This window comes from Mesoplodon mirus, assembly GCF_964341445.2.
Source record: "Mesoplodon mirus genome assembly, chromosome: 9".
NCBI lineage: Eukaryota > Metazoa > Chordata > Mammalia > Artiodactyla > Ziphiidae > Mesoplodon > Mesoplodon mirus.
In genome coordinates, this window is record NC_138985.1 from 24,257,689 (window position 1) to 24,271,115 (window position 13,427).

At 42.1% G+C, this 13,427-nt stretch overlaps 1 protein-coding gene across 1 annotated transcript in view; it reads right to left on the reverse strand.

Moving 5' to 3' along the window:
- Nucleotides 1–3,478: 3,478 nt before the first annotated feature.
- Nucleotides 3,479–13,427, reverse strand: part of VPS41 (VPS41 subunit of HOPS complex) — a 194,646-nt gene continuing 184,697 nt past the window's right edge. The window contains exons 26-29 of the mRNA XM_082631906.1: nucleotides 6,532–6,631; nucleotides 6,381–6,425; nucleotides 4,798–4,877; nucleotides 3,479–4,234 (exon numbers count right to left, since the gene is read on the reverse strand). Of these exons, the coding sequence (XP_082488032.1) occupies nucleotides 4,154–4,234; nucleotides 4,798–4,877; nucleotides 6,381–6,425; nucleotides 6,532–6,631 (306 nt within the window). The 3' untranslated portion in view covers nucleotides 3,479–4,153. The remainder of the gene's footprint in view (nucleotides 4,235–4,797; nucleotides 4,878–6,380; nucleotides 6,426–6,531; nucleotides 6,632–13,427) is intronic.

Sequence of the window (13,427 nt, forward strand, 5' to 3'; positions counted from 1 at the left end):
TCCTATTGCCATTTTGTTAATTGTTTTGGGATTGTTTTTGTAGGTGTTTTTTCTTCCCTTCCTGTTTTGTTTTCTTGTGGTTTGATGACTATCTTTAGTGTTCTGTTTGGATTCCTGTGTGTGTGTATCTATTGTAGATTTTTGGTTTGCGGTTACCATGAGGTTTTGATATAGCAGTTTCTATATATACAAGATTGTTTTAAGTTGCTGGTGTCTTAATTTCAAATGCATTTCCAATATTCTGCATTTGTACTCTCCTCACGATTGCTGGTTTCGATATTATATGTGTGTGTGGATGATTTCCTACCATTCCTACCAAACATCCTACTGTATGTTTGCCTTTACCAGTGAGCTTTCCCCTTCATAATTTTCTTGTTTCTAGTTGGGGGCTTTACTTTTCTGCCTAGAGAAATTACTTTAGCATTTGTTGTCAAGCTGGTTTGGTGTTACTGAATTGTCTTAGCTTTTCCTTGTCTGTAAAGCTTTTGATTTCTCCATTGAATCTGAACGAGAGCGTTGCTGGGTACAGTGATCTTGGTTGTAGGTTTTTCCCTTTCATCACTTTAAATATGTCCTGCTACTCCCTTCTGGCCTGCAGAGTTTCTGCTGAAAAATCAGCTGATAACCTTATGGGGATTCACTTGTATGTTATTTGTTGATTTTCCCTTTTTGCTTTTAATGTTTCCTCTTTGTCTTTAAATTTTGTTAGTCTTGGCATGTTCCTCCTTGGGTTTATCCTGCCTGGGGCTCTCTGCTTCCTGGAACTGGGTGACTATTTTCTTTCCGATGTTTGGAAAGTTTTCAGCTATTACCTCTTTAAATAATTTCTCAGGCCCTTTCTCTATCTTTTCTCCTCTGGGACCCCTCCCTATAATGTGAATGTTGGTGCATTTAATGTTGTTCCAGAGGTCTCTTAAACTGTCCTCATTTCTTTTCATTCTTTTTTCTTTATTCTGTTCCACAGCAGTCATTTCCACCACTCTGTCTTTCAGCTCACTTACCTGGTTTTCTTCCTCATTTATTCTACTATTTATTCCTTCTAGTTTATTTTTCATTTCAATTGTATTGTTCAGCTCTGTTCTTTAAATCTAGCTCTTTGTCACACATTTCTTGTGTCTTCTTTCTTGTTCCTCCATTCTTTTTCTGATATTTTGGATCATTTTTACTATCATTATTCTGAATTCTTTTTCAGGGAGATTGCCTATCTCCACTTCACTTAGTATTTCTTCTGGGTTTTTGGTTTGTACCTTCTTCTGGAACATATTTCTCTGACATCTCATTGTCTAATTTTCTATGTCTGTGGTCTCCTTTCTGCAGCCTGCAGGACTGTAGTTCCTCTTGCTTCTGGTATTTCTCCCCTGGTGGATGAGGCTGGTCTAAGAGGCTTGTGCAGGCTTCCTGGTTGGAGGCACTGGTGGGCAGAACTGTGTCTTGTCCCTCTGGTGGGCAGGGCCGTGTCAAGGGGTGTGTTTAGACGTGGCTGTTGCCTCAGGTGGAATTTATACAGCCTGTCTGGTGATGGGTGGGGCTGTGTTCCCACCCTGTTGGTTGTTTGGCCTGAGGTGCTGGGCTGTTGGGTGAGGCCAGGTCTTGGTGTCCAAATGGCAGCCTTTAGGATAGCTCATGCCAGTGAGTACCCAGTACCTCCATCACCAGTGTCCTTGTCCCTGCAGTTAGCCACACGCCCCCCGCCTCCCCAGGGGACCCTCCAAGACCAGTAGGTAGGTCTGGCCCAGGCTTGTATGAAGTCACTTTTTTTACCCCTGGGTCCCAATGCTCATGAGACCTTGTGTGTGCCCTCCAAGAGTGGCCTGTTTACCCCAGTCCCGTGGCATTCCTGTGATCAAGGCCCATTGGCCTTCAAAGCCATCTGGGAACTCCTCCCTATGCCAGGCTGGGGAGCCTGATGTGGGGCTCAGAGCTCTCACTCCTGTGGGAGAACTCCTGCAATATAATTATTTTCCAGTTTGTGGGTCACCCACCTGGTGGGTATGAGATTTGATTATATTCTGAATGTGCCCCTCCTGCCATCTCACTGTGGCAGCTTCTTTGTCTTTAGAAGTAGAATATCTTTTTCGGTACGTTCCAGTCCTTTTTTGTTGATGGTTGTTCAGCAGTTGTGATTTTGGTGTTTTCGTGAGAGGAGGTGAGCTCAGGTCCTTTTACTCCACCATCTTGTTGAGATCTTGTGCCATGAGTTGCTCCTTGAGTTTAGACAGACTGCTTAACCTTTAAGTAAAATGATGATGATGATAATAATGCCTATCTCATAGAGTTATGATGATAATGCATGCAAAGTGCTTAGAACAGTGCCTGACACACAGTGATTGCTCAATAAATGTTCATTTTCATACTATTAAATATACATGGTTTAGCACTAGAACAGCCAAATGAATTAAATTGATTGAGAACATCTCAAATTCTCAGAGATGGACATACTTAAACAGTGTAAAATCCTTTAAAACTGTTTTCACAAAATAACTTTGAACTTGGCAGTTTCACACTCAGGAGAGGGTACAAAATAAGAAGTCTGCAACTACATTCCTCTTCTCCAATACAAGTGAAGTAAGTTTGCTTTTTAGCTGTGTTTCAAATTGGGCTCATTTGTAAGGTATTTTTGTGAAGGAAGAGTTTCTCTTGTTAAAACAAAAACTAAATACTAGCAGCATAGCAGAGAGATCCCTAGTCTTGGAATACAGAAATTCTGAGAGGGCTGACAATAATAACAAAGACTTTCCAATTCTAAATATTTAAGAGTGACCGAAAAAGTCTGTCTTCTACTCAATAATTTTTAACTCCAGTGCAAAGAGATGTACTGTGCATTTCCTGTGAACTTGGCCATGTGATTTCTTAGCACAGAGCCCTGTTCTAAAGTCAGGCAGTCGCCTTGGAGACTGTGATAACATCTCTGCATTTTGGTTTTTTTGTCAGTAAAACTGGGGATATAATGTCATCTTCCTAGGGGTCCCGTGAGAATGAAATGAGATACTCCTCATGGAAATGACTGAGCCAAGTTTAACGGTGTGCTTGGTAGCCATGAGCATCCTTCCCTCTCCCCAAAAAGACAGATGCAGACAGCTGCCTTTATTCCCTTTTATGGGACAAAGAGAGCAGGGACAGCAAGTATGTGCTTTTCACTGGTTAGAGGATGGCAATGTATCCCAAGGAGATGAAACCAATAACTATGAGTCGTGGGCACAAGTTTGAGTTCTCTCCCTCTATTCCATGCTCTCTACATTCTACAAGGGCAAAGGAGGCTCCAGAGAATGCTCCAGGAAACGTCGTTGTGTCCATCCTCTGGCATCACACGGTCCCCTTTCCCCTGAGCATCCCTCTCAGATTCTACAGTGTTACTCGTTTCCTCCCTGCTAGGAAAACCTATCCACACTCCCTCACACTCTAGGTGCTGGAACTCTTGCATTCCTTAGAGGGTGTCAGAATGCTTGATTAAAGTTGTGCAACCCAGGAAAAGTGAGTCTTTCACAGTGGGAAGAGCTAATGTTTATTCAATCAACAAATGCGGAATGCCTGCCAGGGCCAGACACTGCTGGTCATCGAGACAAAGAGAACGTGTTGTTAGTCAACATAAAACTGCAGAGCATCAGATGGCTCTTGTTATTCCCAGACATCACTGAGTCAGTGGCACCAGGCACCATGTATCATTCAATGCCTATTAAGAAGATAACAGCTGATGACATATTAAAAAAAAGCCAAACCCAGAATTTGAGAGTTGTTGCTGGCAGAGCACATGGAAACAAGGTCCAAGGAGCTGCTGGAGGGCCACAGTGAAGATGCACTCGGCCAGCCAGGGACAACTCTCAGCCGTCCACATTATGGCCGGACAGTTTTACTAGGACCTAAAAAGTCACTTCCAACTCCAAGACTTAGGTTTCCATTCCTAAAAAATGAGTCAAACAAATAAATGATGAAATATTGACTGTGAACCCCCATCAAGGCATGGACAGGGAAAACCCTAACTTTATCAAGTGCAAAGAGAAACATCTAGTAAATGGGAGAAGATGAAGAAGCTTTTCTTAAGCATGACATAAACCTGTACAAATCTCTTGACAGCACTGGTGTCAACAAAAGCTTCTGTTGCTGCAGAAATGGTCTTCAGAGAGCGGCGAGGAAGAGGCTGACAAACAGAACTGGGCTATTTTTTCATCTCCAAAATGGCACTTCCTGGTCCCCGGTGCTTAGCACTGCAGATGTTACAGAACTGCACAGGAGAATTCTAAAAATGCAATTAAAAATGCAGTTTTTAAAAGATAAACCCTTTCTACTCTCATATTCAGAAATATCATGGGAGCACTGGTGGGGGAATGGGGATCAGGCGATGAAACACTGCTCCTTCTTCTGGAGGCTACTGCTGGTTCACACAGGATCCTGTCTAGACCAGCTGTTATTCTTGGACTCAAAAGACACCCCACAGCAAGACAAGTCTAACGTGACCCAAGGGGACCTGGGGGAACTGACTTGACACTGAAAAAATAGCAGTGTCATGATACAGAAACCTGGGTGAGAAAGTTATAGAAAATGGTTCTCACTGTAGCTCATTTCTAAAGCTCAACTGTCATCAATTTTATCTCAACAAATTTACTTCCATGAAGATGCTTTTATAAATGTTTAGTATCGTATACTAAGCATTTTTACATTTGAGAAGCAGGTACGTTGCTTTTTCTGATGTGACATAAACTATATTATAACTGAGACATGGACTGTGGTTATCATTTTAAGCGCATCCCTCTGGCTGCACCGATTTCTCTCGAGTTGCTGGTGGCCAAGCAGCCAACTTACCATGCTGGTCACAGGCAGGCACTCCTTGTGAAACATATGGCGGCAGTGGAAGACCACCATGCTGAAGGGCTTAGCTGCGTCTGGGGGAGAGGGCAGGAAAGAGAGAAGAGCTCAGTGCAATAGGAGAAGTTTCACTTTCCAGCAGTAAGCTGCCTTGGGGGGATGCTAACTGATGAGCGCATCCCTGCAGTGCAGCATGGCTGAACACAGGGCAGGTGTGACAGTCCTGTTGCTATGGGGGTCCCAGGTTACCTGCTTGGCCTCCAAGTCAGTTACTACAGCTTCATTACTGGGGACGATTTCATGGCAAGGCAATAGCATTTGTTGTGAAAACCAGCATCAGTATGTGTATGTGCAAAGCTCTCCCTCCTCCAGCCCCGTACACACAGTCATGACACTACTGAAGTGGATTCCGTGGCTTTGGGAGAATGCTTTCTGTCGGTTCACCTACTGCCTTTGCCAAGGCCATTCTTCAGGGCACAGCTGGGCTAACATCCTAGGCTGTGACCTTGCCCTGTGCTGTACTTCTGCTGGGGCACCACACCTCTTCTGCTCGTGTTCTGTGTGGCCAGCTTGGTTCCGGTAAGACTGAATCCTTAACAGATTAAATTAGGAGTTTAATCTAACTATACAGTGCAGGTGCATGTGTTCTCTTTCTGTTAAAACACTGCCTAAAACCCTATGAAAGCTCACTGCTTTTCCTCTGCCCACTGCAGTTTTTAACACAAGCACTTAAAATCTAAACCTCTAAAAAACACCCTACGGGGAAATTCCTGTGCTCCTGCTCTGCTAAATAACCCCTTAAAGCTAAATAAATGGCACACAAACTAGGTCTTTTAGTACTTCTCTATGCTGAATTTATACACAAGCAGCATTTTTTTAGCATCTCAACAACTATGCTTTAATTTCTACTTTCAAATTATGGAAATTCCTCTTCTCAGGACCTATGATCCTTACATAAAATGCTTTAATTATATGAAGAGATATATAGCTACCAAGAACTATAAACAAATGTACATGTCTTTTAAGGAGTCACAGTTCCCATTAGAAGGTATTTGTTTCCATTGAAATGTGAGATACCTTGAGTGCCTAGATCCATATAGCAGTGAAAAGCTTAAAGGAAAGGGAAAGCTACCTATACATTTTTTCCCAGGCACACACACGGTTCTGGTAGCTAGGAATCTAACAAGTTGATGGTAAGTTTTCATTTTCTTTCCTTCTATTCTAGGGCAGTGGTTCTCAAAGACTGGCCCCTGAACCAGTCGCATCCACATCACCTGGGAACTTGTTAGAAATGCAGATTCTCAGGTCCCACCCCGCACTACCGAATCAGCACCTCTGGGGATGGGACCAGCAATCTGAGTTTTCACAAGCCTGCCGGCCGATGCCAACTCACTCAAGAGCTTGGGAGCCTCAGCTCTAAGGAACGGCAGCACCAGCATGCAACTGAGTAGCAACATGGGCTGAAATTCTTCTCTAAACTGGATTATCCCAAAAGGTATATAATTTTATCAATTGTAATCAGCTAACTTCAAAATTTTAACACGTATTTGGGGATTTTTTTCCCCTCCCAACCATATTACCTGATGGAAGAATAGGGGAAAGACAGGACTCACAGATGTTCTCCTCTGCAAGGAAACACATACACTTGGGATTATACAATGTTTCTCTTTGCTGTGTCCTTTCTGATAGCAAGGCAGGCAGTTCCAATAGGATTCTTTCAATTTTACCCACCATCAACCAGAATGCCTTTCATCTGAGTTCGGTGCATCTTCTTCAGTAAGGACAAAGAGTCAGCTACGAGAATCTTCTTGCAGCCTTCACGAAGCAGAATCTAATGCACACATTGTGAAAGAAAAGCCATCTTAAAAAGACTCAAATATGGGGGAGAAGCCACGTACTGCTCCCATGCAGCGGCACAGCAGGGAGAGGTGACCCCTTTCCCTTTCAGACCAATTCCTCTGGCACTAATGTGAGCTTCCACCCTTTTCTGTTTTTTTTTTTTTTGGTGGGGGGCGGTATTTTACTGCAAGTTGTGAGGTGTGCTTAAGCCAGATGCCATTTTTCACCAAACTTGTTGCTGCTTTTCAAAGAGGGAGATGCTCAAGGCCTGAAGGGCTGGGAGACTCTGGTGCAGTGCCCACATGTTCTGGCCCAGTGGGTCTTAGTGCACGTGGTTCTGTGCGGCTCTGTGGAAATGTCATGGAAATTCACACAATGAAGACATCGCCGCCTCCCGGGCCGCCCAGCTCTGGGTCACGGCAAAGGTGGAGCTGCATCCTGACTTTCTTCACACCAAAGTCACTCTCAACTCTAAAACCTACGTGGACGTTCTGCTTTCACGTGGTTTCAATTCATGCCACCAGGGGAGGGAACTGGAAGCGGTCAGTGGTGGTCCTCCTTCCCCAATCGGCTATGATAACACGTCCTCCTCTCAGATCCCGAGGAGCAGCGGTAGTGGGTGAATGCACCCAGGGGGTTTCTCGCCTAATTACATGAGCCGAGAAAACAGATGAGCCAAGAAAACAGATGTCCAGAGTTTTATACCCACCGTTTCTAAAGCTGATGAGCAGGAAACTACATGATTTTACTGTTTCTACATTAATTGAGACACTGCCTATTAAGTTTTATTCTTTAAAATGCTGCTAGAAATTGAAATTTTCAGATGCATTTTAAAAAGACATTAAAACTGTAACAGACGTCACGAAAGCATACTGGAAGAGGAGAATAACAAATACTAATGTTGGTAAACTTTAAGAAAATTTATAAGCAAACGTATCTACCTGCCCAGGCTCTAATACTAAAATAAAAACTTAGCAAAATAAAATAAAAACACAGCAAAATGCTTCAAAAAGAGCTGGCTATGACCCTGAGTGGGTCTTTAAGGCCCATGGCATGAATGGTGGGCCTGGCGGTCTAGACAGAAGCCACGGTGTCTGCAAACTTAGAAAACAGGGAAGAAAAAACAACAACAACTAAGAAGGAACCATTTCTTCACCAGGATTACATTTTTCTAAATAGGCACAATCTGTCCACCCACAGAAAGTATTTTCTAGGAAAAACTCTAGTATTCAGAGGCACATAGCCAGGAGAAGGGAAAATACACAAGTAGAGCTTTGTATGTTACTAACTTCTTCCTATATCCTTCTCAACCACTCTAGTTTCCTTAACATGACATTGTTTCCCTCCATAGTTCTCAGTTTTTCTAAATTCTATGTTTAATATTACCTTTATTCTTTCTTTTTCATCGTTTTCATGTCAATCAGTTGTAGCTTCTGTAATCATTACAAGCATACCGTGTTCTATTATAAGATTAAATAAGAACATATTTATAAGATAGCTGTTGAAAACTAACACAAGACTCTCCCTATTTTTCCTTATTTCTCTGCAGTTCATCATCATTGATAATAATTCCAAGCAAAAGCAAAGCACCAGACTCACATTTTATAAAGCAATAAAAGGACTGTACATCAGCAAAGTTATTATGGCTCATTAAAAACAGCTGCCATGGGAAAAATGCCATACAAGACTGCCAAGTTTCTGAGATTTCTATTTTAAACGATTCTTTGAAATGTTGAACTTTTTGCTGACATTGCCTTGTTCATACTGTAGTGCTTATCATCGGCATTGCACGTGAGATAGTTACCTGGTTTTACAAGCCCCCAATAAGATACCAGAGCTAGACCTAGAAACCATTTTACCTAATTTCTGATCCATTATTTAGGCCACAATGCAATGGGATTTAAATTCTACTTGAAAAAACTTTGCTTTTTGTTGGGATTATTATCAAAGGTGATGAATTGCAGAGAAATAAGAAGGAAAAGACAAAGACTCTAAGGCCTCATGCTGGAGTTCAAAAATAGAATTATAAATGCAATTGCATTTAAATTTACAATAGCACAAAGTAGGCATGTACCGAATTGACTAAAGAAGCTATAGTTGGTTGTCACAGGCTACCTGTGGTGAAGCCAAACTGAAATAATTTTAAAGGAAAAAAATAGATTTTATTTTAAAAGTTTATTTTGGGGATATATAAATTTAAAAACTCTTTCTTAGAAGAAGTTAAGGGCTTATGCACTGGGGGGTCAGAAAGAAACCCATGTGGGCCCCTGAAAAAGGCAGATAGGAAAGAAGTCGCTATTTCCTCTTAATTCATTTGTCTCTGGGTTTCAAAGTAGAGACCTATGGGGAAATGATAAAGGCACATGGAGTTTGTAGCAAATGTAAATATGGGAAAAGAACTTTGATAGATGCAGAGATGTCTGGAGTCAGTTTTCCTGTGTGTGTGTTCATGTACATGTGTGAAGTTCAACGAAACGTAAGAAAGCTTTTTGCTTCTCCTAGAAATATTCATTCAGATCATGAGCTGCTCGAGCTGCATTCTACTCATCTCCTGGTCCCTGAGACAACACGTGGAAGCCCTGTAAGTACCTACCCAGCACAGGATCTAACACAGTAGGCACGCAAATATTTAAATAAATGTGTTTATAAACAGTCAAACATATAACTTAAAAAACTTATGCTGAAAAATCTAAGCTACTTTATTACAGATTCCAAAGTAAGTATTACGAATGATTTCCATAGAAATATCGTTAAGACTACGCAGCTGCATTCACTATATAAAGGCTTGCTTATGAAAGGACCATACTGAGAACTTGAGAGAAATACTTCAGAGACCATCTAATCTAGAAGCTCCTAAATGTCAATGTATAGCCCAGTGCCAGGCTGAGTGTATAAGAAACACCAAGGTGGTCTAAGGACCTGGTCCCTAATCCTCTCCAGCAGATCTAGGGTGGTACTTGAAACTTGGTAATTTAAGAAAAGCATTCAGATAATTCTGGTGTGCTGCCAGGCTTAACAAATACTGATTTAATCTAATGGGAAAATGGACACCCAGAGAGCTTATGTGCCCTCCCCAAAGGTCAACAGGCTTGTTAATGGCAAAGCCGGGACTAGAGTCCACGTCTGCAAATACCATGTCCACGGCTCTTTAAAGACAACAGGTTGCCTGTTCATCTTCCAAGACAATCCTATATATTCCTGTGTTGTAACCTGCCAGTACAGTGACTTCATCTCCAGAGACCAGTGGGACAACTAGTGAGAAAAACATTTAGTCAGAGTATCTGAGTTCAAACCCAGTTCCTCACCTTCCCAGGCTGGCGAGTCAAAACTTTTTGAGACTCAGTCTTCTTCCATGTAAAATGGAGAGGACAGTTCCTTAAGGATCATTACTGAAAATGACTGTCAAATAAGACTGTCAAAAGAGAAGTGTTTAAGAACAAAGATGCTGGAACTCTTAAGAGGAAAAAAGAAAAAAGCAATGGAAGTGGATATAAATGCTAAATAAATACAATAAATAAATGCTAAATTTATAAATAAAATGTCTTGCAAATATGAAACAGCATAAAAATAATTTGGAAATTGTGGTCAGTTTAATGTAAAAATAGAAATATCATTTATATCAATTGTTTCATAAATAATTTATATCAAAACAAGTGCTCTTTGTCCTTGAAATCAGACCTAGAAACATTTTAGGTTTATGAAGTATAAGGGGTACTTTTATCCTTCTTACTTCACTGAAGCTAAATTTTGTTGAATCATTGTACTAACAATGTAACAAGGTATAAAAATAAGTTAAACAGTTGAAACACTGATAATGTGGTTGGTTTTTCCTTAACTTTAATGATGTCATAGACATCTGACATGCCTCATGCTAAACTTCAACTGAGAAAAGTTGTTGCATTTTAGAAAACACGAAATTAGAACCAGAAGAAATTTTTTCCCTGAACTTTCTCTGTACCTTCTCTTTCCAGTTAGCAATTCACTAAGGAGTCATCTCCCAAAGCATTTTCAGTGACCAAATAAGTTTTAAAATGCTGTCTACTTGATTGTAAAGCTGACCCTTGGATTCCGAATGCAAATTAGAAAAAAAAAAAAGTGCTGAGAAGCCCTGAGATAACCTTTCCCTAACATTTGACTATGGATTCCTTCGTTTACTGAATGGTTCTTAATGTCCCCCACGGTCATTCCCCCTCATGCACAGCAGGGTCCAGATCCTTGCAAATTCATGGACCTGCAAAATCTTGGGAATTTTTTATCCCATTAAAACATGTGAAACTCAACTATAGTTTTATGAAACAAATGAAGACACTAGACAGAATAAAAAATTTTAAAAAATGAATGTGAAACCTTCTGGAAGCTTCAAAATGCTCTATAAATAGATATATTTTTACAGTGATTTCTAGAGAAAGAAAATAAATTTCTATTAATAAAAAAGGTCACCTTTTTCATAGAAAATAATTCGAAATTCTTTCTTCATGTATAAGTAGGAAGTACCTCCTGGGATTCTTTGAACAACCTGCCCCAGTAGAGTATTTTCTCTCTGCATCCTCCAGCAAGATGTCTGAGGGCCAGAGGAGACTCCCCACCCCCACCCCGTCGGGGATTTACAGGCTGCCACCACTCCTCGGACTCACTGGTAAAGTAACTCCCAGCCTCCTTAACACACCACCAACTACACACTTACACATCTTAAGGAAAAGCTCTCATTACATTTAAAAGTTAAGAGGATAAAATACTGATTTAGCAGCTGTTTAGTGGCCAGTTTTTTAGACAGAATTCACTTTGCACCTAATAATAATTTTATTTTTATTCCCGGCTGACTCAGAACTATGCAAATTACATTGATAAAACATGAATGAGCAGTGAGACCCAGTGGTGCCCCTGAGCTTGGTTCTCCAGAAAGAACCTAGGAAGAGGGGTGTATTAGGTGTTTTTGTAGGCACATTTTTCAACCTAGAGGCTAGGCTTCAGGCAGTAGAGCTGAAGGACAGGAGGGGGAATTATGTTGTCACCTTCCTTGGGGTAGACTTGTTCAGAGACACTTAAATGACTTCCCAACAAACTGGAATTTGCAACTTGGAGCATATCCAGGCAGACCCGGGGGTGGTGAGTACTGAGGAGATACACATCATTATCGAACTCACTCATGCCCCGAGCTTTACGAGGTCTGACACTGGAACTGCTTTCCCCAAAGCCAACGCACGCTTCAGAATGAAGTGAATCATTTCCTGCCTGGATGGCTCTTCTGTATCCTTCAGGTGCTGCACAAAGCACAAGCCCTTCACGTCACCTCTCCTATTTCTCCTTCCTTCCTGGCCCTCCTGCAATAACCTTTCCCTGGCTCACCTCACCTGCAGGCCCCCGAATTCCACCATAAATAAATACCTGTTCATCTGGAAGATTTTTGTAGAACAGATCGTCAACCTACTTGCCAAAACCAAATACCCATTTCTTTCCCATGACCCCCAATTTCCCAAAAGCCTCCTAAGCCAAGGCTCCTTGTTTTGTCACTTTTCACCCTCAGGAAGACTTCTTCTTTAAAGCTGTGTTACCCCGTAAGACCACAGTCACCTGTGGGCTGCAGGGTTAACCTCCCAGTTCGAGGAGGAAGCTGGACCCTGGACGACTCCTGCCCTCATGGTCTCTTGACTAATTCCACCGGACCTCTCCCTTCACCCCACTGTCTGAACACCTTCACAACGACTCCTTTGGAGATTTTCACGTAACAGTATCCTCCTCCCTGGCCACAAGATCCTGGCCCTCCAGCTCTGTCTTTACAGCTTAGGCTTCACACAGTAGAGCTGAAGGACAGGAGGGGGAATGATGTTGTCCCCTTCCTTGGGGGTAGACTTGTTCAGAGACACTTAAATGACTTCCCAACAACAATTCCTTTACAGCTCTGACTTTTCTTTTTTTTTTTTTTTTTTTTTTTCTTTTTGCGGTATGCGGGCCTCTCACTGTTGTGGCCTCTCCCGCTGCGGAGCACAGGCTCCGGATGCGCAGGCCCAGCGGCCGTGGCTCACGGGCCCAGCCGCTCCGCGGCACATGGGATCCTCCCAGACCGGGGCACGAACCCGTATCCCCTGCATCGGCAGGCGGACTCTCAACCACCGCGCCACCAGGGAGGCCCTGACTTTTCTTTTTGACGCCATTGACCTTCCTCATCTTCTTCTCCTTTTCACCCAAGTCTCTTCCTTGAGGCCACCACCCCGAGTTCAGCAGGCGGCCCCCCCCCCAGCTCTGCACCCTTCCCAGTGATGACAAGCCCACAAGTCATCATCACATGCTCCTCCTTTCCTACCCTGGAGACCACTTCTCTCCCCACGACCGCGTCTTTCAGCTCTACCTGCAAAATCTCAATGTTTCCAGGAAAGCCATTTCATCCACATTCTACCAAAGGCTCATTTTCAAACGAGCTAGAGGAAGAACAGTCTGAATTTTTCAAGAAATGGGCTTTAAATAGTTTCAAGTTCTCTGAAAGCTACCAGCATTCCGAAATACAGTCACTGTTAGCGGCTTTTTAAGGAAGATCGGGATGCTTTGTGATTAGCATATTAATTATTTATAGGAAGATAATGGCTCTGATCACAAATTCTGAATCACTGCAGATAGTACGCTTGTAATACTCTAGAAAACAGACAAAAGGTAAAATGAAATTCTGTTATTTGAACATCTTTCAGGCAACAGGTTACTGAGTGACTTCAAGGAAATGATCAAACTATTTGAAAAAAAAATTTTTTTTTCATTTCTCCAAATGGACACAATGCTCATTCTACTTAAAAGTGGTT